At 41.8% G+C, this 23,456-nt stretch overlaps 2 protein-coding genes across 5 annotated transcripts; both read right to left on the bottom strand.

The window, feature by feature from the left end:
- Nucleotides 1-470: 470 nt before the first annotated feature.
- On the bottom strand, nucleotides 471-2,448 carry trir (telomerase RNA component interacting RNase). The gene is made up of 3 exons (XM_005468495.4): nucleotides 1,507-2,448; nucleotides 1,064-1,135; nucleotides 471-989 (listed from the first exon to the last, which is right to left on the bottom strand). The coding sequence occupies exons 1-3, from the start codon at nucleotides 1,804-1,806 to the stop codon at nucleotides 882-884; spliced, it is 480 nt and encodes a 159-aa protein (XP_005468552.1). The 5' UTR covers nucleotides 1,807-2,448; the 3' UTR covers nucleotides 471-881.
- Nucleotides 2,449-3,565: 1,117 nt separating this feature from the next.
- On the bottom strand, nucleotides 3,566-21,657 carry hook2 (hook microtubule-tethering protein 2). Of its 4 annotated transcripts, XM_005468494.4 has the most exons (23): nucleotides 21,434-21,657; nucleotides 19,227-19,309; nucleotides 18,676-18,748; nucleotides 18,489-18,539; nucleotides 18,269-18,401; nucleotides 15,752-15,819; nucleotides 15,363-15,428; nucleotides 15,151-15,231; nucleotides 11,977-12,143; nucleotides 11,597-11,737; nucleotides 10,498-10,699; nucleotides 10,237-10,347; nucleotides 9,683-9,770; nucleotides 8,220-8,286; nucleotides 7,727-7,864; nucleotides 6,860-6,947; nucleotides 6,417-6,422; nucleotides 6,205-6,239; nucleotides 6,024-6,106; nucleotides 5,836-5,939; nucleotides 5,548-5,649; nucleotides 5,387-5,458; nucleotides 3,566-5,279 (listed from the first exon to the last, which is right to left on the bottom strand). In XM_005468494.4, exons 1-23 carry the CDS (start codon nucleotides 21,476-21,478, stop codon nucleotides 5,151-5,153), a joined length of 2,133 nt encoding a protein of 710 aa, XP_005468551.1. In that variant the 5' UTR covers nucleotides 21,479-21,657; the 3' UTR covers nucleotides 3,566-5,150. The 4 variants fall into 4 exon arrangements, with proteins under 4 accessions (XP_005468551.1, XP_003443217.1, XP_019213764.1 ...); XM_003443169.5 differs by lacking the exon at nucleotides 6,417-6,422; XM_019358219.2 differs by lacking the exons at nucleotides 18,269-18,401; nucleotides 18,489-18,539; nucleotides 18,676-18,748; nucleotides 19,227-19,309; nucleotides 21,434-21,657 and adding an exon at nucleotides 16,416-16,473.
- Nucleotides 21,658-23,456: the final 1,799 nt, after the last annotated feature.

Genomic DNA, 23,456 nt, shown 5'->3' on the forward strand with positions numbered 1-23,456 from the left:
TAGCGAAAAGATGATACCAAAAATAAACATCAGTCAAAACAATGCCTGAGATAACCCCACCTAATTGAAATTACAAGGCTCGCTATTCGTATATTGCCACACAATTTGGATTACCTGTAATAAAAGAAAATTTAAAAAAAGGCCTGACCTTAAGCCTCGTGTTCACACTGCAATCTTACTCAGCACAGGAGTGACTGTATGTGGTGTCTGGAACACAGGACTTTTATCAAACTCTGTTTAAACACTTGCTACCTGATTAGGGCTAATAATATGGCAAAATACTGCTATATGGTAAAAACGGCAAAAGCCCAGAAAATGTGTCCCTGGATCCTTAACAAGCAAATACAATCAGACCTGATTTTGTAAGCAGAGTCAAGAAAGAATGCAGGCTTAAAATATTTCAACATTGCCTTCTCTTTTCAGACCTGCAAACAACATCCATCTTTTACATACAGTCTCTGCTCCTCAGATGCCTATACAGTGGTATTTATGAGAATGTCAAAACACAACATAACACAATTATAGGCAGTGTAGATTTAATTGAACCCTTGATCTAGCTATTAAATCAACTTAGTCCTTAATGAAACCCCAAATAAACCAGACATGAAAAATGCAAAAGGTCCTCAACAATAATAAATGTTCAAGTGTCTGAAACATTTTTTGACATCAACTCAAATGAACAGAGTCCAACAAGTAACAAGCATGACAAAAACAATTTAAAAAAAGGGGGTGGGTAAGTCTAAGCAGTTTGTGAACGATGTAAAAATGAAGGGCAACTCGAACTGATAGTACAGGAGGCGAGGATTGGCAGGCCCTCGTTGAGGTTGTCCCAGGTAGTTCCCCCCCCACCAGCAAAGCACTTCATTTCCACCTCCTGGAGCCTACTTGACCAGAGGCCTGGTCTTGTCGTCGTCGCCACACTGGTGGGCTTTGTACTTTTTCACCTCAGCCATGTACTTAGACCAAGCATCGCTCTTGCCTGGCTCAGCCTGCAGGGGAGGAGGCAGAGGTTATCACCTGTGGGAACAACACAATCAATATTGCCACCTTCCATCCCACTTACTTCTGTGTCTTGTTTCTGCTTCTTCGCAACAATGCCGGTCTTTAGGAACACACCGCCTCGGCGCTTCCCCACCTGGGTTAGGGGATAGAAGACTGAAACCGTTATACGAGCTCTTGCACGTGGACTGCCAATGAAGGAGACTACACCAGAGCAGAAGGTCTACACTTAGTCTCGCGCCACCAGCGAAACCATCAGTGAGGATCATCCCCTACACTTTACTAAGCTACCGTTTGTTTTACACCATCACTGTGGGTGATTTTACTGAAATATCTCAGGGATAATACAATCACCGGCATATGTATGAAACACTCATAAAAATGACATGTCAGCCATTAGAGTAATAACTATGGTGCCAGTAAGCCTGTTGTATCAGTGCATAGCGCTTCACTTTGGCTGTGAGTGGAACTATTGCTATCTCATCTTACAACTGCTAAACCCCTTACAAAGCTCGTCACGGGAGGGGCCTTCTTTTCCACTGGTGTCTGTCCTTGCTCGGTGGCTCTGGCATCTCCACCTGTTTGCTGCATCTCCTTTTTCCTCCTCTCCTCTTCCATCTTCTTCTTGAACAGCTCCATGAAGCTGCCGTCGTTAGCGAACACGTTGCCCCCAGGCATCATGGGTTTGCTCGATGGCTGTGCGGGGCTGCTCGAGGGGGACGCGGGGCTCCCGCAGCTGGAGTCCTCGCTGCTGCCGCCACCGCCGCCGCTCGTTTGAGGTTTGTCGTGTGCGCGTTTTGGATCCATAGTTCCTGGGCAAGCAGACACAGTCCCGCTGTGTGTTAGCTGTGTAACACGTATGGCTTTGTTGTGTGGTTGGCCTTTGCGGAGAGCACTGCCAGCACGCCCCAAGACGAGCTGGACCCCACCCGCAGTGCAATACGAAAACCTAAAGTCTGTTTAGAAATAGATCAGCTGCACAGTCCAGTGTGGGGATATGGTGTTTGAAAAATAAGGCGAAGTGTAAAAAAAACAAAAGCCAAAAGGCTTTAAAAATGTCAGCCCTCTAGCACACAATCCCCGGGCCCCGACAAAAACAAAAGCAGGCGCTGGTTTAGCTGCTAACGTGGCTAACAGCTAATGCCCGGTTCGGTAAGGCCTCTGCAGACGAACAAACTCAACTACGACCTCCCACTTCATGTGCGGAACCTATTAAGGTATAAGAATACAGCTGCGGCTCACCTAAAGGTTCAAACACCTGCGACAAAGACAAGAAGGGTCAAAATTTTTACTAACAGTTATCGCCAACTCTCACAAACCGTCACCTTCGTTCCGCCATGTTTCATTTTCTCTGGTGACATCACGTGGCAGCTGTGTAGCGCCTCCTGCTGTGCCGGAAGTGAAACTGATACTAAAAATTACATAACAGACGGTTGTTGGCTGGAAACGGCTGGCTCTCCGGTCTGCTTCAGTTGTCACGGTACAATTTAATACACCCCGTTTAAACAGCCGAACATGAACTCTGTCCTTCACTATGACAGTGGCGTAAAGGATACTCTATGCTCTACCCCTTAAAATAAAACATCACTGTATTTATTATTTTTAGATATTGATTAGGACTGTTGGGAGCACTGTCATTAATCCATTTAACTTACACTTGTATTAAAAGGTCAAGCTGATCATTTCACATTATGCAAGCTTATTTCAAGTTTCAGTCCTGTGCAAAAGTCTTGAGCCACCCCTTATTTGTTTTTGTGTTGATTCCAAGGAGGAAATTGGGGCCTGTGCAGGGTGAACTCTCTTCCTATGGTAGCTGGGATAGGCTCCAGCACTCCACAGCCGCAACCCTAAGGATAAGTGGAAGAAAATGGATGGAGGGTGGAAGCTGGACATGTGGTGGACAAAAGACAACGTGGCAGGCTTTAACCAATAAATAAATAAATAAAATAGTGAAGACCCAACACAGGATCTGAGTTCACTGAAGCCTCGTGAGAAATGGTCTCAGTGGGTGGCTATCTTACCTTAGAGTTGAGGGTGTGTTAAAGAATAAAAACGGTCATACAAACTGACTTTCAAGTTTAATTGTAGAAACTGTTTTTAATCCTTAATGTTTAAGCTGCTCCCATTTTCCCAGAAAAATATAAAGAAATCAGGAGTGGTTCATGATAGTGACATATAGTACTATGTAACAAACAGACTTAACAAATCTCAGGTGAATCCTACAGCGCCCCCCCCAACATGCCATTCTATTGCATTGTGCTGTTGTTCATCATGTTTGAATGTGCCACCTCTCTTTAATCCGTTGAGATGTGCTTGTGGAAAAGTGGTGTGACGGATAAACAATGCCTTCACCGTTTTGACAGTTGCACAAAGGATGTGAGAAGTTTGACTAATCGGTTTGGCCTTTAGGACTGTGACGGAATGAAAGTCTACCCACAACAAGGGCCCACAGTGATAAAACCTGGGTTGGCGTGCTTTCTCAGACCTCTCCGGGTGAGTCTAAATCAGAAGGGACTGTGAAAGTGTGCCTTTGAATGCACTGAAAAGAAGAACACAAAATGCCATCTTTAACTTAAGATCCCATTTATTTGTAGTGCAAAAAGTAGAACAGAGGACTACAAATAATATAACCCTGTGTCAAGTACATTATGGTATAATCTAGTAGACCATTTCATGATGCAACCTTTCATACCATGCATATGTGGAGCAATAATTTTACGCCATAAAAACCAACTTAAAAGAAAAAAAAAAACATCAGTAGAACAAAAAAATAAAAAGTGTTTACACAACCGCAGGACTCTGGTCTTCGTAGATCATAGCACAAACTGTTAGAGGCAAGTACAAGTCACAGGACAGCGGCTCTGATATGGGACGCACAAAAACAACTTGATCAGCGGTTGTAAAGAAAGGCAGACGTAGTGTCTGATAAATGTGCCTCAGGCTTTTTAATCTGCTGTCGATTTCCTGTCACAGGAAAAATTCCAGCGCATTGAAGAACACGTTTCCTTCCAGCTCAGCCGTGAACAACACCTAGCAGCAGCAAACAGGACATCAGCTGACTCAGTTTTATATATTTTTTAGTGTTTTTATGATTAGAGACTCTCGCATAGTGTTTTCCAGTTTTTGTGTTTAAAGTGGAGAGTGCAGTTAGGTCCGACCCACAATCAGACCCCCTGATGGGGGAGGTCTTATGGATAGGAATTAAAAAAAATAAAAATTTTTTTTAGAGGCAACAGAGAGAAAAAAATTACACAAAAGTCATATCACCAGACACGGGCACGTACCTGTAGTGTGACAGAAACAGTGTTGGCGCTGCAAACATGTCAGTGTTCAGTCTCATCTAATAAAGGGCTAGCATGGGAGACTTTTGCGAGGCACTGAACAAACCCACCCTTCTAGAGAGAAAGTGCTTTGGTGTACATTGTGAAAATATTTACAGAAGACATGTTTCAGATTTAAGGCTGAGAAGGAAAAAAAAAAGGGAAGCATTCAAAGTGAATACAGAAGAAATCTAGACTAAAGCTGTTACACACCCGCTTGATTTTTTACATTTTTTTCCAAAGGTACTTCAAACTTAAACTAAAAATAAAACGCTACAAGAAGAAAAATCATCAGCAAACACATAAAACCCAAGATGTAGTTAACGTGACGATCTGTAGTGGAGGTATGAGGACAGCTTGTGCAGCTTTTGTTCTGTAGCACTCGGAGTAGTGAAACTTCTCCATCATCTATCACATTTAAACTGGCACCTGACAAAACTTGTTCCAGTTCTGTTTCACTGTGTAACATAAAAAAATTAAAAAAAAGGATTTTAAATAAATGTTCAAGAAAAAAAAACAAAAAAAAAAACTAGTGAGTCCAAGAGGCTACAGGGGAAATAAAAGTCACCTTAAAAGGTGAGGTTGCCTCTTCTTAAGGCCTATAACTCCTACTTTTTAACAGAGCAGAGAGCTTCTGCTCTGGAGCCCAACGGAGAAAAGAAATCTTCTCATATCAGTAAGAGCCAGCAGGGGGCAGCAGCAGCGTGACAAACACTGAGGCGCAGTGATCCCAGTGAAGGCATAAAAAGGCAAAAGACACTCAGAGTTCACATGGATCACCTTGTGTGCACTTTGCTTTTCATTTGAGGGTAACTGTCACGCCTCAGTGTCTCATCTCGGGTGGTGTCGTGTCAGGCCCCTCCTTGCGTTGATTAGTTGTCTCTGCTGGGCGAGGAAGGACATGGCCTGGTTGGAGGAACCCAGCCGCTCACCAGACACTTTCTGATGCAGTGCCATTCCCTGACAGGTGAAGAGGGCGAAGGAAAGAGAAAGATGAAGCAGTGAGGGATTGGGTGGTGTGGATGTAGTTCCTGTTTGAGCTTTTGTGTATTTGCTTGCTCGCTCACCATCTTGTACCAGGCACCGATGATGAGTTTCTCCTCCTGGTCGTGTCTGGCCCTGCTCTTCTCATAATCATGCTGTATAAAAGGAACACCATCATCATGCATTAGTGGGATTTACAGCGCTGGTGGAAGCACATTTGTCTCTCAGAGTTAGAGGTTCATACCTCCAGATGCTGGATTCTTCTCTCCTTCTCTGTCAGCTGGTTTTTCAGGGCCTGAACGTCAGGAGTCACTGGCTGCTGCTTAGGATCCAGGGTTTTGATCACCTGCACACAAAAAGATATTCATTTAAAGAGCTGAGAACATTATTTTGTCATGAGAGATGCTTAAAATGTATGACTTTGAAAAACAAAAAAACTGCACGCGTTTCCCTTTAATTTTTCTGATATTTAAAATGCAGAAGTCTTTAAGCAGTGTGAAATGAAAGGTGGGGTACTCCTATAACCACTGACCGTTCTCGCCTTCTCCACGTAGCGTTTGTATCGCTGCTCCATCTGCTTCATGTCCTCGTCCTTCTTCCGCAGGATCTCCTGGAGTTCATCAATCTTCTTGGCCACTAGTAGAAGGAAAAACAAATTCGCGTTTAGCAAAGGAACAAGCCTGAATTTCTTTTGAATACCATCTACATGACATTTCTTACTGTTGCTGTCCACTTTGGGCTCTAGGTCGTCAATGACCTCTTTTTTCTTTTGCAGGTCTGACTGGGCCTCGTGGAGCTTCTCCCTGGAACAGTCCACACATCGACACTTGTGTGAGTTCACTTTTGTTTGCAGCACAGAAGGCAGACAGACCTCAGTAAGCAGGAGAAAAATAATACTCACAGGTGCTCCTCAAGCTTTTTCTTCAATAAGGACGACTTCAAAGAAGAAGAAAAAGAAAGAAAGAAACTTAAAACCCATTGTACTTTTAAAATGGCACATTTAAACACACACACACACACACACACACACACACACACACTATAAGCTGTGAAAGTCAAGCTGTCACAGAGTCAAATCATAGGCCAGTTGGAGAGAGGGCGGGCCGTACTTACGATGGCCTGATTTTGGCAGAGTTGATCGGTGGGGGCAGGCGGAGAGAGACAGACACAGAGGGGCAGGCGTTACCGGTGAATCACCACAGCAAACACGGGTTAAATTCCCACACAACATGTATCAAAAGTAGGAGAACAAACAATGCGGTCCTCAAAGGCAGAGTGATTTCAGAACTAATTTTTTCAATATACTCAGTGTGCCATTTAAATACCACGCCAGCTAAAACCCTTTAATGACTTGAGCATATACATAATAAATAGCTTTATTGGTTAGAATTTAATCACGTGTCTTATATTTCACTCCTTCCAGGTAAAACTGATAAGGGAAAAAAAAGTCAGTTGCACACTGTGTATATGCTGCCAATATTCTGTCAGCTTGATTGTGTTGAGTTATGTAATAGCAGAAGTGGGCAGATGAGAAGCAAACCGGTCTTTCCACTCACGTCCTCGTTCTTGCTGTCCTGCTCCTGGAGTGCTTTCTGGAGCTCCTCGACCTGAGAACGCAGCTCTGAGATCTGCTGCTGGTTCAGCCTTGGAAAGAGGAAAACAAGGGAAACACGGGGTAAGGATAAGAGGAAAGGTTGGGAAGAGAAGGAGGAAAAAAACAAAAGGAGGGAGGTGTGTGGGGGAGGGGGCATGACTAGAGAAGGAAAAGGGTTTATAGAGAGGCAGATGGTAAAAGACGTGAAAGATGCAACACAAACTTATTAAGCTGCTGCTACTGTGGGTGGAAGATGTTTGCAAAGTATCATGTGGGTCCTTGTACATCTGCTGCAGGCACCGACTGCTCTGCTCTGCTCTACTGAGCATGCTCACTCCACTCCTCTCCTCCTGGTACTGTTGCTGAGGATGCTTCCCACACCCTGGGCCTGGTGTTGCAATGGACACACACACAAACGTACACACACACAGTCCACCCACATGTCCACATGCCCATAGGCATGTAAACACACACACACACACACACACACACACACACACACACACACACACACACACACACACACACAAAAACACACACACACACTGAGTCGAGGGACAATCTGGCTTTCTGCTTGTCTGTCCTCCAGTCCAGCCCACACAGCTCAGTTGAACACACAGTCCAGAGGGTGAGTTGACATTTAGGCAGATATCACTCCTCCTATCAGCCAAACAACCAGCTTAATGTCCAGGAACGCACAGTATGGTGGCCTAGAAGCAGACTGGTTATTTAACACTGCTGAAAGAAGAGTGCGCGCGCACGCACACACACACACACACACACACACACACACACACACACACACACACACACACACACACACACCTACCTGTTCTGAGTTTCTAGCCCATTCTTGCTGCGTTGAGCCTCCTCCAGCTCAGCCTGAACTTCCACAAGTTTCTGTCGGTAGGTCTCCTCCTGGACGCACAGCATCTTGTTTTCACTTTGGAGGCGAACAACTGTCTCCCTGTCAAAGCCGCAATGATAAGAGCGGGGCGACAGGAGGTGAAGGGAAAAAGAGGGGTGGGGATAAAATGGGTTAGAGAATGGCGGCTGCAAATGGAAGCATGAACGAAACTTCTATCCACCAACGCCCAGGCCAAACGCGCCATGTGTCGCCATTTGGCACGCAACGTCCAGTTTCTAAAAATAAACTTTTGTGGTTGTGTTAGCAAGAATGTACACATGGCACGAGTGAGTACGTGAGTGAAAGTTACACCGAGGCATGTTTGTGTAGACTTAAAACAAAACGCGCTTCTTTTTATGGTTAAAAAACACCAAACAAAACAAAAGCAAACATTGAAATGTGCAAACAGACATACTTGATCTCAGTTGGCATGATCTCTGCAGCCAGGTTTTCAACCGTGTCACCGCTGTCACACAAGCCTCCTGCAGAGAGAAAGACAGTCTGAGGTAAGATAAACAAATCATTGAAAAAGGTCGAGTAATTCCTGTTACCCCCCCCAAAAATAAAAAATTATAAAAACAAACAAACAAACAAACAAACAAACAAACAAACAAACAAACAAACAAACAAACAAACAAACAAACAAAATACCCCAACCCCAAACAACCTAAAACAAATCAGTTTGATAAAGTGAAACAGCAAAAACAACAATGGGAAAAACAAACAAACCCCCCCTTAAAATAAAACAGTTGCATAAAAAAAAAAAAAAAAAAAAATCACACTGAAGATCCCAAATTAAATAGAACTGAACTACATTTAAATCGATTAATAGAATAAAATGAGGAGCTCAAAAAAATCTAAAAATTAATACGGGTATGAGGAAGGAACGTTTCCTGGGGGTTTGTTTGACGTCTTCTATGTATTATCGTAGGGTCTTGATCTTAGGATATAAAGCACTTTGAGGCGACTGTTGCTGTGACAGAGAAATAAAACTGTATTAAATTGAATTATGGCTGTGGAGCTGAATCACTCTTTAGAGAAGGTTCTTGGCTTCTTTTCTAGTAAGCAGTGCAGAGGATGACGACCTCTCAACCTCTGACTGCATCTGGATGGGGGACTCGCACACTGTCAGCTGGACACTTGTCTAAGTTTACTAAAAATTTCAGCCTGAGAACTTTTTTCACTGTAAATGTTTACAATTCCCCAAACAAACAAACAAACAAAAAAAAAACAACACACACAAAAAAAAGTTACACTCTTTAGTATTACAATTACACTCACCAGCCACTTTATTAGGTACACCTGTTCAACTGCTCATTTACAAAAATATCTAATCAGCCAATAACATGACAGCAACGAAAAGCATCTATGTATGTAGATGTGGTCAAGACTGAACATCTGAATGGGAAAGAAAAGTGATTTTAGTTTAATTAGGAGTGATCTGTGTAGTCTCCTCGTGTCTCACTGACCACGTCCACCCCTTTATGACCACAGTGTGACCATCTTCTGACGGCTGCTTACAGCAGGATGACACACCATTCTTAAACACCGAGTTTACTGTACTTAAGTAGTGTCCACAGTCACCAGATCTAGAGCACCTTCAGGATTTGGTGGAACGGGAGATTAACATCATGGATGTGCAGCTGACAAATCTGCAGTAGCTGTGTGATGCTATCAGGTCAAATCTCTGAGGAATGTTTCCAACACTTTCTTGAATCTGCGCCATGGAGATTAAAGGCTGTTCTGAAGGAAGAAGGGGGTCCAACTTCCATGTTTCCTTACGTTTTATTTTTTTTTTTTTCAACAGTGTGCGACATATTTCTCAGTAAAGCCCATTGTTTTAGGTGCTTTCTCGCCATACCTATGCTTTCAACTCACCTGCTCCACTGAGATACCTCTGCTGGACTTGTGCACACCTGAGCTCATCGTTTGTCTCCCGCAGTGTGTCTCTTTCTGCGATCAGACGCTGAAAAACAAAGCACAGCAAAACATCTTAAGTGGCCTTAAGATCCATGTAGCGTCAGGTTTTCTATATCTGGACTTGGATGCGATGCAGTCCAGACAGAGACAGAGCAAATGCAAGTATCCACGTCATATTAGCACGTTTCCTAATTACACCCACAAGTAAGCGAGAAAATTAATCACTCCTTGACTGCAGAAGCTACTAGAATTGACACAGGATGTGGGAGTCCGCTGAAGAATAGTACAGTATCTGCCAGGCAACAATTCTCCATGTAGGGAAGTGGGTTCTGTAATGATCACAACAAACGCCAGTCTATACATCATTTGTCATCACTGAAATCAAAACTATTACTAGACCGAGAGGGAAATGAGAGGGCCTCAGTGTACAAATACACTCTGTAGACGATGTGCACATTTCCCCCCCCATATAAAAACTGTTTTTTATTTCTCGAAAATGCTCTCTGACTCACTTCTTTCTCCTTCAGCAGTGCGTCGTACTTGTCGTGAAGGTTCTTGTACTCAAACTGCCACTTCTCAGCTTTCATGGCCTCTGCTGAGTGCTTGGTGTGAAGCTCATGAGCCTGCAAGTCAGAGAGCATACAGTCAGCCAGAGTGCTCTATTTTAAAATAAATAAATAAATGAAAAGGGTTTCCAAACACATGTATGAGCCAGAATGTGTTTCACATCACTTGGATGTCCCAACACAGGGACAGGCACAAACACAGCTTGCCTGTCTCTTGTAGGTGTCCAGCTGACTGCGGACAGCGTTGGCCCTGCGAAGCTCCTCCTCCAGCTCGCACGTGCGCTGCATGTACACGGTGTTGCGCTCTTCCAGGAGGCGCACCTGCCTGCGCAGGTCTCCCAGGTCCTCCAGCTTCCTCTTGTACGTCTCCACCATCGCCTCGAGCTGGTTCACCCGGTCAGACGAGTGCCTGAGGGGGAAGGAAAGGAGAGCGTGGGAGGCATTGAGTACCGGCAGAGGAATATGAGTTATACTTAACACAATGCGTCCATGTAGATGTGTACTCTGACGCAAGCCTGTGTCAATGCATGAAAATTTGTATTATCAACACAGATGTCAGAGAGAGGAGCTGAATGGACATCTGTGTGTGGGCAGCATGGGGGTTGCTTCTGTGAGTTCATCTATTATCAGTTTGCACTACTACTTAAAGGAAAAGGCTCGCCATTATCAACATTCTTGATATTGAAAGTTTATCAACAATGTATTAGTTTGTGTCTCGATACTTTTGGACTCAGGATCAAACCTGTTTGAAGTTTTTGCGTCTTCAACAGAGATCAATCTTCAAATATGCCAAGAAACCTCAACTCATCCACTGTTTTTTGCAACTACTACTCAAACAGTAGGAAACACTGAATTTGTTGGACAGAAGCAAATATATTTAGAACAATCCTTGTATAATAAAAGGAGCATTGCATCCTGTACTACACATACAATATTTGCTAGCAGGACCTTTTGATTGTTGGCTTTAGCAGTTGTTTTATTCACAGTTCCTGAAGTAGTAGCTCAGCAGACGTTGTTAGCCAATGTTTACAATTTCCCGTTTTGACACATGGAAAACCTTTATATGTAAAACACTTGTAAACTGTGAATGTAATGCATTCCAAAAAACCTGCAAAGCATGAACACAAACACTTAAGTGTCCATGTGACCAAACGCCCACAAAGCGCAACTTTCTGCAGTTTCTTTCACTACAAACTTGTGAGCTTGCAAAAAGGCCTGCACCACTCCTTACATAATAACCATTGTATAACTGGCTTGTTTACATTTTCATGATGAACTGAACTCGATCTGTTTGAGCTGCTCTCACCTGAGGATGTCCATCTCATCTTTGAGGGCCTGGGCCTCCTGCGCCAGGCTGGTCAGCTCTTCGTTCCGTAGTTGCAGCTCGGCCACCTCGCGCTCCAGTATCTCTGCCCGCACACGCATGTCGTCTCTGCCGTTCTCCAGTCTGAGATATACAGTGGTTTATATAACTGGATGGGCTCTTTGAAGGACACTCGAAGGAACAGCTGACTCAACAGCATCTGATTTGCATGTCTTTATAAATTTGACTCATATGTTATGAACGAGGGCTGAAATTTTACACTACCACTACTACTACTACTACATCTTTTTAAAGAGTTAATGACTTAGACACTCATTATAAACCCAGTGTTGTTTTCCTAAGTACTTATGTACCACTTGTACCTGTAGTTTTCCTCCTGAAGCTGCTCCATCTGACTCTGCAGCAGCAGCAGCTTCTTGCCAGTGATGGCAGTGGTGGAGGCATCCAGAGATTCGCTGAGGCTGAGCTTCTCTTTCAGGGAGCGTGTCTCTGCCTGCAGGGACATCTTCTCCTCCAGAGCCACTGACAGCTGTCGGAGGGGGGTGGGAGAGAGAAACGGAGCACAAACATTGCAAAAAGAGGTGTAAAGACTGAGTGTGCAGTGGACTGCTAAGAGAGAAGAGATGGAAGGTGAGCTACAGCTTTAAAAAGGGGTGGAAAAACAGGACAAGGAGACAAAATAGAGGAAAGGTCCTGATTGAAGCATAACAAAAAGAAGCAAAAAAAACCAGACTCTTTCCACAAATATATATAAAAAAAAACAAACAAAAAAAAACCACAGTGCAAGGACACGACAGATTCAGGAAGGAAAACAAGATAAATAGCGATAACTCACCACTTTCAGTGCAAAGAGGACCTTAAACACATGCTTTGCTGTAATATCGCAAGCTCTTTTGTAAAATGTGTGTTAGTCAGCTGGTGTGCAATGATCTCAAGCAGATGGAACATTCTCAGTAGTGCAGTTGTTAGCTTTACCCCCAGGGTTCAAAGCAGATCCTCATGATATGAGCAGATGAGTATGCAGAGCTCATTGAGGACCGTAAGTAATACATGTGTAACATTAATAGTAGGCAGGAGAAAAGATCTAAATCCAGGGCAATGACGGTGGTTGGTTTGAGGAAAGGGCCGGCTGTAGTTTAGAGCTGCATTACTTTTAAATGTTTGTGTCAGACTGAACGGCGCTCATAGTTAAACAAGCTTGCATTCCAATATTAAGAGAGGGGAGCGCATACTTACCTGCAGGATATCTTTCCAGTCTGAATACAGCAAAACCCTACACTGAACTTTAAGGACAGATTGCATGCTTTAGCACCAAACCAGTAACAGTAAATAGCTTTCAAAACAACACAAATGACTAATCCCTAACGCGTGGGCCGAGTAAGTAAACAAACAGGTGGGCTGGGAGCAGTACAAATTATAGTTGGCTACTGCTCCATCCCAAGGCAACGTGTCAGTTTTATCTTGATGTTATGCAACTATCGACTGGGATCCTCTTTTTAAAAAAAAAAGAAAAAAAGTCTGAATTAGTCCGCTCACATTCAGTGGTGCAAAAACAAGTCAAGGGAACACAAACAAAGCCTTTGGCTGGCTAATCAATAAAAGGCCAGAGCACAAAAGTTGCAGGCACAGACACACAACATGCTTCTCTAAAAAAAAATACAGCAAAACTAGACCTCTGAGAGTCTGTAAATCTGGTAGGCAGAGATGAAATGGCGTTATTTTTTTCATATTTCTAAGTCAGCAGCTCAAAGATTGATAAAACAAACCTGAGACGCATCTTAAAGTTATAATCCTCAAGATTTCCATGCAATCAAACCATTTCTCCCCAGCAATACCTATTCTGCTATCCACTCTATATATTTTTACACACTGAGATCAAAATCTTATTTACAAGTGAGAACTGAGGGGTGTCCTATGAGGCAAGTCAAATATAGCCCGGCTTTCTGTTCAAGCCTAAACCTAAAACCCCAGAAAGTGACAAACTTTCTTTGTTAAGCCACACTTTCTCTTGTCTGACATGCCATGTTATACTACTTCTACTACTACGATTAAACACATTATTGTTCATATTACAAACTCTATATCATCACAAGCATGCAACGTAGTAAATATATCATCTTGAAGTAAATTCATATTTACTGAATTTATTCTACAGCTGCGTTCCGCTGTTTATTTCTAATGTGAGAGCTGCACACAACTCTAAATGTATAAGGTTTACGGTTTCAAACAGTAAAGGTTTCTCAGAGTGGTCACTTCTGACTTTGGTTTGCAGTCTAACAAGTAAGATGTGGAAACCGTTTTAATTTATCGCCAGATCAAAGTGAAATTAATTGTACTGACCGATCTGATATTGGCGATAAACAGCATACAAATGCAACTCTTCGGTTTTCTAGTAGCTGCAAGATTAGTAGTATGCATAAAAACAGCTATACACTTTCTACGTCACCATCCGACTACATTTACATTCTAGGGACAATGCAGCATACAGTTTGCAATGCTATAGTTGTAGCGCTGTGCTTCATTCAGTGGTGTTAGGGCAGGCTTGGCCAACTCCAGGCCTCGAGGGCCAGCTTCCTGCAGGTTTTACATCTCACCCTGGGTCAACACACCTAAATCAAATGATCAGTTCATTAGCAGGCCTCGGGAGAACTTCAAGACATGTTGAGGAGGTAATTTAGCCATTTAAATCAGCTGTGATGATTAAGGACACATCTAAAACCTGCAGGACACCGGTCCTTGAGGCCTGGGTTTGGACACCCCTGTGTTAGGGTTTATAAACGCAATTTGTCAACCTGTAACTTACCATTTTCTATCCCACTTAAAGTATGCTGGAAAAATGTGGCACTTTAAGCTGGGAACATAATGTGCTCTGGACTAGGTTGTATGTTTAAAATAAGTTACCAGAGTAATGTAGCCAGGGAAAAGGGAGCCACTTTCATGACACTAAAAACGCTGATTTTAACCTGAATAATCCAATAATCTTGCTTTATAGTACACCCCTCCGGCCAAGGTGGGAACCATACAAACTTGGTACACCCATCAAATTTAACCAATAAATATAGGCCAACATGTATAGGTGGACTGCAACATTAGTGTTATATGGTTTTTGTCTCAGTGTTTTTATAGCGGACATCTGTACTCAATCATGCTTATTGTTCCAAATCCTGTTAAACGAGTTCCACTAAACAAAAGTGGAATTTATACTCAAGTACTCACAGGAAAAAGACGTGAAGGACCAAAATGATAGATTTAAAGCACTTTTAGCAGGGTGGCACAGAACATCCACCTTAAACTTGCCAGCACTGCTGACATACTGCTGTAATTCTACTGTGTCTTGTGTGAAAAACACTGGCCTTAATCAGATGACGCTTGTGCAACAAAACCATTTGTTGAACCAATGTGTGCTCAAAGAGTTTCTCTTCAGTTTCCACCGACTTGATTGCCAAATTGACCTGAAGTGAAATCTTAGGATTATATCTTTAAAGTCTTAGGAAATGTTTGCCAAGTATGATCAAAACCATGTTTAGTAAACCAACCTGATGTTCAAGGTCTCGACAGCGCTGGCTCAGGTCGTCCTTCTCGTCTGCCTCCTCACTCAGAAAATAATACTTCCTGGACTGCAAATAAAAGATGTGCAGACAGAGGATATTTGACACTGATCAAAGCAGTGGGGAGTAAACACAAACAGAGGATGTAGCAAATCTAAGTAAAAAACAAGTAGAGGAATGAATATGTTGTGGGTTTTTACCTGATAGTCAAAATCCCCGTAGGTCTCTGGGCTTCCCGGTTCAGATGACGGCTCCTTTGATAAGAGCTAAAACAAAACAGGAAAGTGAGTCAATGAATGCAACCACAGGGAAAATAAAATAACAGTCTTTTGCCAAAGGCAGATTTATCTGGTTCTTTGAATAGCCTTGTTTGGTAAAAACCCCGGAAGATGATCCAGGTTTTTAACAGTCCCTTTGGTGCTGATAAACACTAAACGCATCTTTGTAAATAGCACAGAGTAGGGGTCTGTGGGATGCTCTTTAGTCTTATGTTTATCCAGACTTCTTTGATTTTGAATTAACCGTGACTAAGAATTGGATTAATGCAAATCAGGGTAAACCAAGAGGAAAGGAAAAGAGGCTCACTCACTTCCTGAATGGCAGTCATCACAACATGCTGGACAGATTCCTCGAGTGTCATTATCTGCTGGATTTGCTCTGCGTTTAGGAGAAGACAACAAAGACCAGTGAAGTCTCAGCCAAATACAGATTAACACACACGCACGCACCCATGAAAGTCAAACCACTGCTGTAAAAATCGACTCAGCTTTACAGTCAATTTTCTATTAAACTGACCTGATCATTTTTTGTCTCATGAGCTGTTATCAGTAACGGGAAAACAGCTTGTCCACAAATTATCAATTTGTAATGATCAGGCCATAACTGAGAGCAAAACAACTGTTCCAACTTTTTCTGTGTCAAGCCACCAACATTTACCTCTCCAAAGAAGAAAAAGAGCACCGCATACCTCGCCCAGTGGTGAAAATTCCCACCACTAAGCATGAATGAATCCAGATTAGATTTTGAGGGGTTTTTTTGAGAATGCCAACATGTCTCCCTCGTTATCACCAATTTAATAAACGTGTATTTCTGTATGCAAGACGCAAATTGTCCAACACTGCTTATTTTACAGGAAGAACTCAGGAAGGAAGTAAAAAGAGTGCATATCTGGATGGGTCGATCATTCTGCCATTTGTGAAATGAGTAACAAAAAATTATTATTTTCAAAGGAAAGTTGATAACTAATGAACCACCTTAAGCCAACTATCCAGTATACTAGGGGTTGGGAACTCCAGGCCTCGAGGGCCGGTGTCCTGCAGGTTTTAGATGTCACCCTGGGTCAACACACCTGAATCAAATGATTAGTTCATTACCAGGCCTCTGGAGAACTTTAAGACATGATGAGGAGGTCATTTAGCCATTTAAATCAGCTGTGTTGGATCAAGGACAGATCTAGAATTTGCCCTGCAGTATATGCATGTATGATTAAATGAGTCTTCTTATGTTAGTACTCTATGCAGCAGTCTATGCCAAACACTTAATACAATCCATCCTGCAGTAGCTTGAATAGCCTTTAACATCAATAATTTGAAGCAATCAGTTCTGGTATGACTTTCTCACTCTCTCACATCACTGTGGAGGAATTTTGTCCTACTCTACTTTACAGTGTTGCTTCAGTTCATTGAGTTTATGCACAGCTCTTAAGGTCCTGCCACAGAATTTCAATCAGGTTGAACTCTGGACTTTGGATCATTGCAGCACCTTGATTTTTTTTTTTTGTTGTTGCCTTTTTCAGTCGTTCTGTTGTAGATTGTCTGGGATCAGAGTCCTGTTGCATGACCTAATTTCAGCTAAGCTTTAGCTGTCAAACAGCTTCACATTTGACTCTAGAATATTTTGGTATACAGAGGAGTTCATGGTCAGCTCAATGACTGAGTTAACCACGTCTTGTGGCTGTAAAACACGTGCTAACAGCTGGTATGAGGCGGTTGTGAGAGGCTGTTGTTGCTATTCGCCAAATGTGGTGTTGTGCATTATAGCCAAACATTTCCACTTTGGTCTCATCTGTCCAAAGGACATTGTTATGGCTTGTTCAGATGCAGCTTTGGAAACCTGGAGCTGTGTTGCTATGTTCTTTTTAGATGGAGGAGGCTCTCTGCTGCAACCCTTGCAAACAAGCCATACTCCTTCAGTCTTTCTCTCATTGCGCTGTCTTGAACATCAACATTTAACATGTTGACTGAGTTCTGTAGAGTCTGAGATGTAGATCTTGGGTTATTTACTGTTTCTCTGAGTGCTGAACGGTCTGTCCTTGGGATGAATTTGATAGGATGTTCACACTGGAAAGACTGTGGTATTTTGTTAACACACATCTGAATCCAGACCAGAAAACTTTCAGGAGGTGCTCACACTTGCACACTCTGTGCCAATTATAGTTGCGCAGCAATTCATTTCCACATTTGAAAAATTTATTTCCCCCTCCCTTCTTCTAGATCTCATAGCAGTTTAGTCATTGCCTTCCCCAGCTATTAAAAAGCAAACCCACAAGTGTGAGACATCATCTTTGCTTCTACCACTCAGCAGAATAAAATATATTTACTATGATAACAAGAATGCTGATTCTAGCACCTTTTAATCTTGTGCTTCAGCACAGTTGCCATATATAGCAGTCAACCAGAAGCCACGTCTCCTAATGTTGCTCCTAATCCCCTAATGAATGTTTATGTTGGCAAGAGGTCAGTCCATTTTTTTTTAAACATTTGCAAAAAAATATTTTTAAAAAAATCCAGCAAAAGTGTCTATTCAAGGATGGAGGAGGAAAACAAGGCCATCTGGCCACCATGATAATATGTCATGTCATATTATGCTTTGCCAGCAGTTGGGTATAAAGTGAGTGGCCAGCTGCTAAATAGAGCTCTTGTCCAAATAAAGTTGGAAAATGAAACAAGAAAAGCTTGTATGCCCTCCATGTGAGCATTTGTAAATGACTTGAGATCACTGAATTGCGTTTTTGTGTTTTCATGCTGACAAATATCTTCTCAGCAGTGAATATGAGGCATTTATTTCTAAATGAAAGCAGGAGAAATGTACTTGTGTACAGGCCTACCTTGTTTCTTCTCGCAGCTGACTGCACAACCCAACACGAGCTGTACCAGCTTTCCCAGTTCTGTGACATCTCCCATCTCTCCTATCAGGTTCACGTCTGGCATATGCTCATCAGACACCTGGTGACCGAGCACCTGTTCACGGAACAGAAAAGTGAGACGTTAGGCTCGAGTCAAGCAGCGCATGAAAAATGAAGGTGCAAATCAGCAAAAGTTTCTTACATCGTGATAATATTCCATCATGCTTTTCAGAATCTTTTTCAAGTTGCTGACCTGAAAGAATGAAACAGTGTTGCAATCGTAACACTTTCATTAATCAAGCAGAAGAATTTAAAAAAAAGATCTTTGATTTTAGTCATTCTAGATAACTACAGGGTGTTCTGTCATATCATGCTGTTTCACAAATTACCTTGAGGCGCCAGTTGGCCCCGCTCTCCTCCTTGATCCTGCCTAGCCATGTCTCATTAAACCAAGAAGGGTCTCTGTTAATGAGAGCACAAGAGAATTGTAACGACGACACATCTCTGGACACTGAGATTAATAACACAAGACCACAGGGCAGTGAGACCCTGTGCTTCTGTCCCTTCAGGGACAATGACAGAGTAAAACTATTCATTAAAAGCTACACAGCATGGGAATAATGATAAAGAAGCAGCTACAGCTAAAATAGGTTGATTAAAAATCAGTTTTCCAAATGTGTATTTTCCAATAATTGGCTGATGTGATTAAGCCTGCACAGGTCACCTTATTCATTTAAAAACAAAATCACACCGATGCCTGAGGTATTCAGGGCCATGTCTGGGTAACATTTACTGTTTAACTGGCTACATTTTGCATAGATAATGGACTAAATGGCAATCAAAAATTATACAGATAAGCAAATTTCAGTGAGTAAGTTCTGAATGAAGACAATTGTGCAGTTAGTCGAAACAACACTGGGGACATACTGCTTGTGCTTACATTCTGTGCAGTACGTGTGCAATGGCCACTCCGCTTGTCAGGTCATGCTTGCTGTTGCACGATGGCACCTGAAATGTCTGTAACTGAGAGTGAAGACATTAAAGAGTTGGTCATTAAAGAAAGAAACCTTTCAATGTTTTGACATTTAATGTACAGCAACATTACATTGAACTAAACTAGGGTGAAAACATTACTATGTTAAATAAATGAATGCAATATCCCCATTATAAACAGCACTGTGCAAAAATCTTGAATCATTAGGAAAATGGGAAATAGGTGCAGTGATTTATTGAAACATCGACAAACATAAATGTAAAAAAGGGAAAATGTGATTTGTACAATTCTAACAAACTTGAAAATACATATTTGGTATGACCACATTTATTCTTCAACATAGCCTGAACTTTATTAGACAACTTTTTTCTAATTTCTTTAAGTAGTCTCCAGGAACACTTCTCCATTCCTCCTGAAGGACATTCTGCCTTTTGTTCTGTTCAAGATGATTTCACAGTGCTTTAATAATGCTTGGTGATTGGACTCTGGGGAAGCCAATCCATGACTGATGGTGTTGTATTGTGTGTTTTTCCATTTGGGTATGCTTTCATTGGATTGCCAGGGTGTTTGAGATCACTGTCATACTGATAAATAAAATGATTGCCAATTAGATGGTATTACACTTTTCTGCATTCATAGTTCCATCAATTTTGAAAAGATCCCAAAAATATTGATAGAAAGCTAGCACCATACCATACAGAGCCTTCCCTGTGTTTTACAGATGGCTGTAGAGTCTCACTGTTGTACTCTCTCCTGACCTCCTCTATAGAGCAGCCTAAATCTGAACAAAATTTTCAAATTTGGATTCATCACTCCACCAGATCTGTTACCACCCATTTTAAATTCAGTTCTTATGCACTTTGGCATAGCTCAGCCTTCTGTCCTTGCCTTCTTCCCTTAAGACTGGCTTCTTGACCTTCACATTTCCACTGAGACCATTTCTGATCAGTAAACAGTAGATGGGTCAACTGAGGAGCTTGATGCATCTAATTTTTCCTATTGCTTAAGGCCACGATTTTATATTCTGCTCCTCTGCTTTATATAGTCTTTGAGCCTTGGTACGTCTTTCATCCGTGACCTGTTCAGTTTCCTTACATTTTTTTTTAAGGACACACTGCACGCCATGCTGAGATGTGACAAGTTTTCAGCCAACAGCTCTTTGTGAATCACCTTATTTATATAAATACCATTTTATGCCTGTCAACCTGTGTTATCATTGGGAAGAGGAACAAGTTATATTGCTGCTAGTAAAGCCTAAAGATACAATTTAAAACTGGTTCTCTATGATGTCTGTGTAGACAACACTAGCTCATCCGTTGAGTTGGGTGTCTTTTTATGCTTGAATAATTCATAGGTCAGTGTTGAGTGGCTTAAAAACACAAAAACATTCCTTTGAGAATGGTCAGATATGAGGACTGGACTGGACAATGAGTAAAAAAGTAGCTGATGTTAAAAGACACTTTGAAAGACCTTCAGAAAGTCTAAAGAACAATTGCTCAAGATCATTTTTAAAAACTTCCAAGAAAGCCTGGCTCCTTGGAACCAAAATTTAAAGAAAGAAGGGGGATTTATGTATATGGGGATTTTGTGTAAAGCCGCTCAATCTTTCTAAACATAACTTAAATTAAAAAAAAAAAAATACTAAGCAGCAATGGGGGATTACAGCCCTGCTTAGCATGCTATTATTAGTTGGTGTCTTAGTTCAGTCCAAGTCTTCACACCTCTTTGTAGAAAGGAGCCAAACAGGTGGATTTGCTCTGAGCTTTGAAAATAACGTGGCTGTGTTGGATAGCCTAACATTACTCCTTAGGCCTCTCAGCTTACACTAAGCTATTTGGGTTTGTTTTTCTGGCAGTTAATTTGCTGACAACGCAGTCAGTTTGCTAACATGGATAACAGATAAAGCAGACCACCAGGAGCAAACTTCCAATGTGTTCACCAAGCCAATTAGCTCGGCTGGCTAGCGACAGTTAGCTTACAACTTAAAACACCAAGCGTTTAATTGACCAAGTCGGTAAAGATGCCACTTATCGATTATGTGAACACACAACTTCCAAAGGTAAAGCCGTAATTCTCCACATTTGCTAACACCTGCTGACACCTCTTAGCCGGCGGTTAGCCTTGCTCGAAAATGTCGCTACTGTCAAACTTACCCAGGTTAACAGTGAATCACACAGCTTCGCCTTATCCAGACTCATTGTGCTGTCCTCTGTGAAACTCGCAGGAGCTTACAGAGAACTGTGGGGATTTTGTTCTCGAGGCTTGTTTTGGCCCGAAGTTTCTTACTCAGTGCTGACACTTTCCACGTCAGACACTGTCCAGCCGTGGCCTCCTCCTGCTGCTCCTGACAACCTTCGCGTTTCGGCTCCTATGGGCCTCGCGAGCTTCCGTATTAGAGCGTTTCCAAGGCGATGGATTATGCTTTGGGTCATCTTGTCTGGTCACAGTCAAAAATAGTAATTATCGCGATAATACTCTGTTTTTCTTTTAATCTGCCATAATGATGTTGCTTAAATGCTGACCATCTCCGAGTGTAATTTATCTACCCTTTATTCTGCCGGGGGATGCATACGAGTACCTTCAAACTTACTTACTTAATTTGTTAGAATTTACTTATTATGCTCTCCATTTAGATTTACTTCGTTGATTTTTTTTTACACTGTTTTCTATATTACCAAACTTCTATTTTTCTAAATGTTTACCTTTTTGAGCGTTTTCTCCTTTCTTTCTGATAATAGTGTGTATCTTAACATGAAAGCTATCTCTGAAACATTTTAAAGATAGAAAGAGATCACCCCTTTACTACTTGGACTGAGATTCACAAGCATTTAAGGGCAAGAATGCATTTTTAGAAATAACTATTTATGCATATTATTTGAATTATTTTATTTACAAGCACCAAAATGTGTTTGTCCTTCTTGAGCTTTTAATTTCAGAAATTCCATTAACCACTTCCATTTTCAATTGCTTTCCACTTCCAGCACATGGAAAACTGTGTTGGATGCCATCAAACTGCTATAGAAGGGATCTCAAATTTAAAATTTAGGGCCATAGATGGCCACAATGTCTTCAGATCCTTTCCATGACGCCTCTTTATCCTTTGCTTGGCACTCACATGCTAGCACGCCTTGTAATTTCAGGCACTGCTATTTAACTATATAAATAAATTAGTTGTCCCATATAATCAACATAACCATGTTCTTTCGTCTAATACATAGACCCCAGAGTCTTAGTGCTTTATTCTCAACTAGTTTAACTTGTGATCCAACCAGTGCATCCCAGCTATGGCTACTGCTGTTGGCAAGCAGCTTTTAAAAGCCAAGGCAAAGAGTTTGTTTAGAAGTGAGGATGGGTGGCAGGAGTCCATCCAAGGACTGAAGCTGATACAAAAGCACTACATCTCCTACTACTTCTGTAAGTTAACACATTGGTCTTACATGTGAAAGATCCCCAATTCAAGAAAAGCTAATATACTCCTAGTGCTGGCCCCTAGACCAGATAAATGGGAGGGTTCTATGAGGAAGGGCATCCTATGTGCCAAATCAAATATGTGGGTCCATCCACATTGACAACCACAGAAATGTACTATTACTATTATGGTACAAAGAAGCTCCTGGTTAACTTCAGACTTCTTGTATCCACTCGTAAACAAGTTTACCTGTAATGTGAAGTTATCTGGTGCACTAATTAGCAATGCATTGGCATATTTTACTAGCAACAGCTAGTTTATTCATTGTTAACTGCTGCATTTCATTTAAAAACAATTCCAGCAGTGGCTGTCCAGCGTCTCTGCTGAAAGCCCTGATGATTTCTTTTTGCACTATTCAGATTACCTCAAAGCACCACTGGATGGCTCTAGTTGACAAATAGCCATAGAGAACAGCTTGTTGCCCAACTGGCAACACCACAGCCTACAATCCACGCTGCATGACTGCTCTAATACAAAATGTATCCAATGATACATGCTTTCTAAGTAATGAACGCACATATTTTAAAATAGCAGGATAATGGTAGCTCAATTCTTTATATATAGACTGTTGACTTTTCATCCAGCCTTTGGGAATGTGTACAGATATTCCTCTGTTTTTGTTTGCTAGAGAGTGGGAATGTCATGATTGTTTCTAATGGTTCATAAGCACTTTCTGTCTGAAGTCTCCTTCTGGTATCATTACCATG

The sequence above is a fragment of the Oreochromis niloticus genome, linkage group LG4, assembly GCF_001858045.2.
Source record: "Oreochromis niloticus isolate F11D_XX linkage group LG4, O_niloticus_UMD_NMBU, whole genome shotgun sequence".
Taxonomy (NCBI): domain Eukaryota; kingdom Metazoa; phylum Chordata; class Actinopteri; order Cichliformes; family Cichlidae; genus Oreochromis; species Oreochromis niloticus.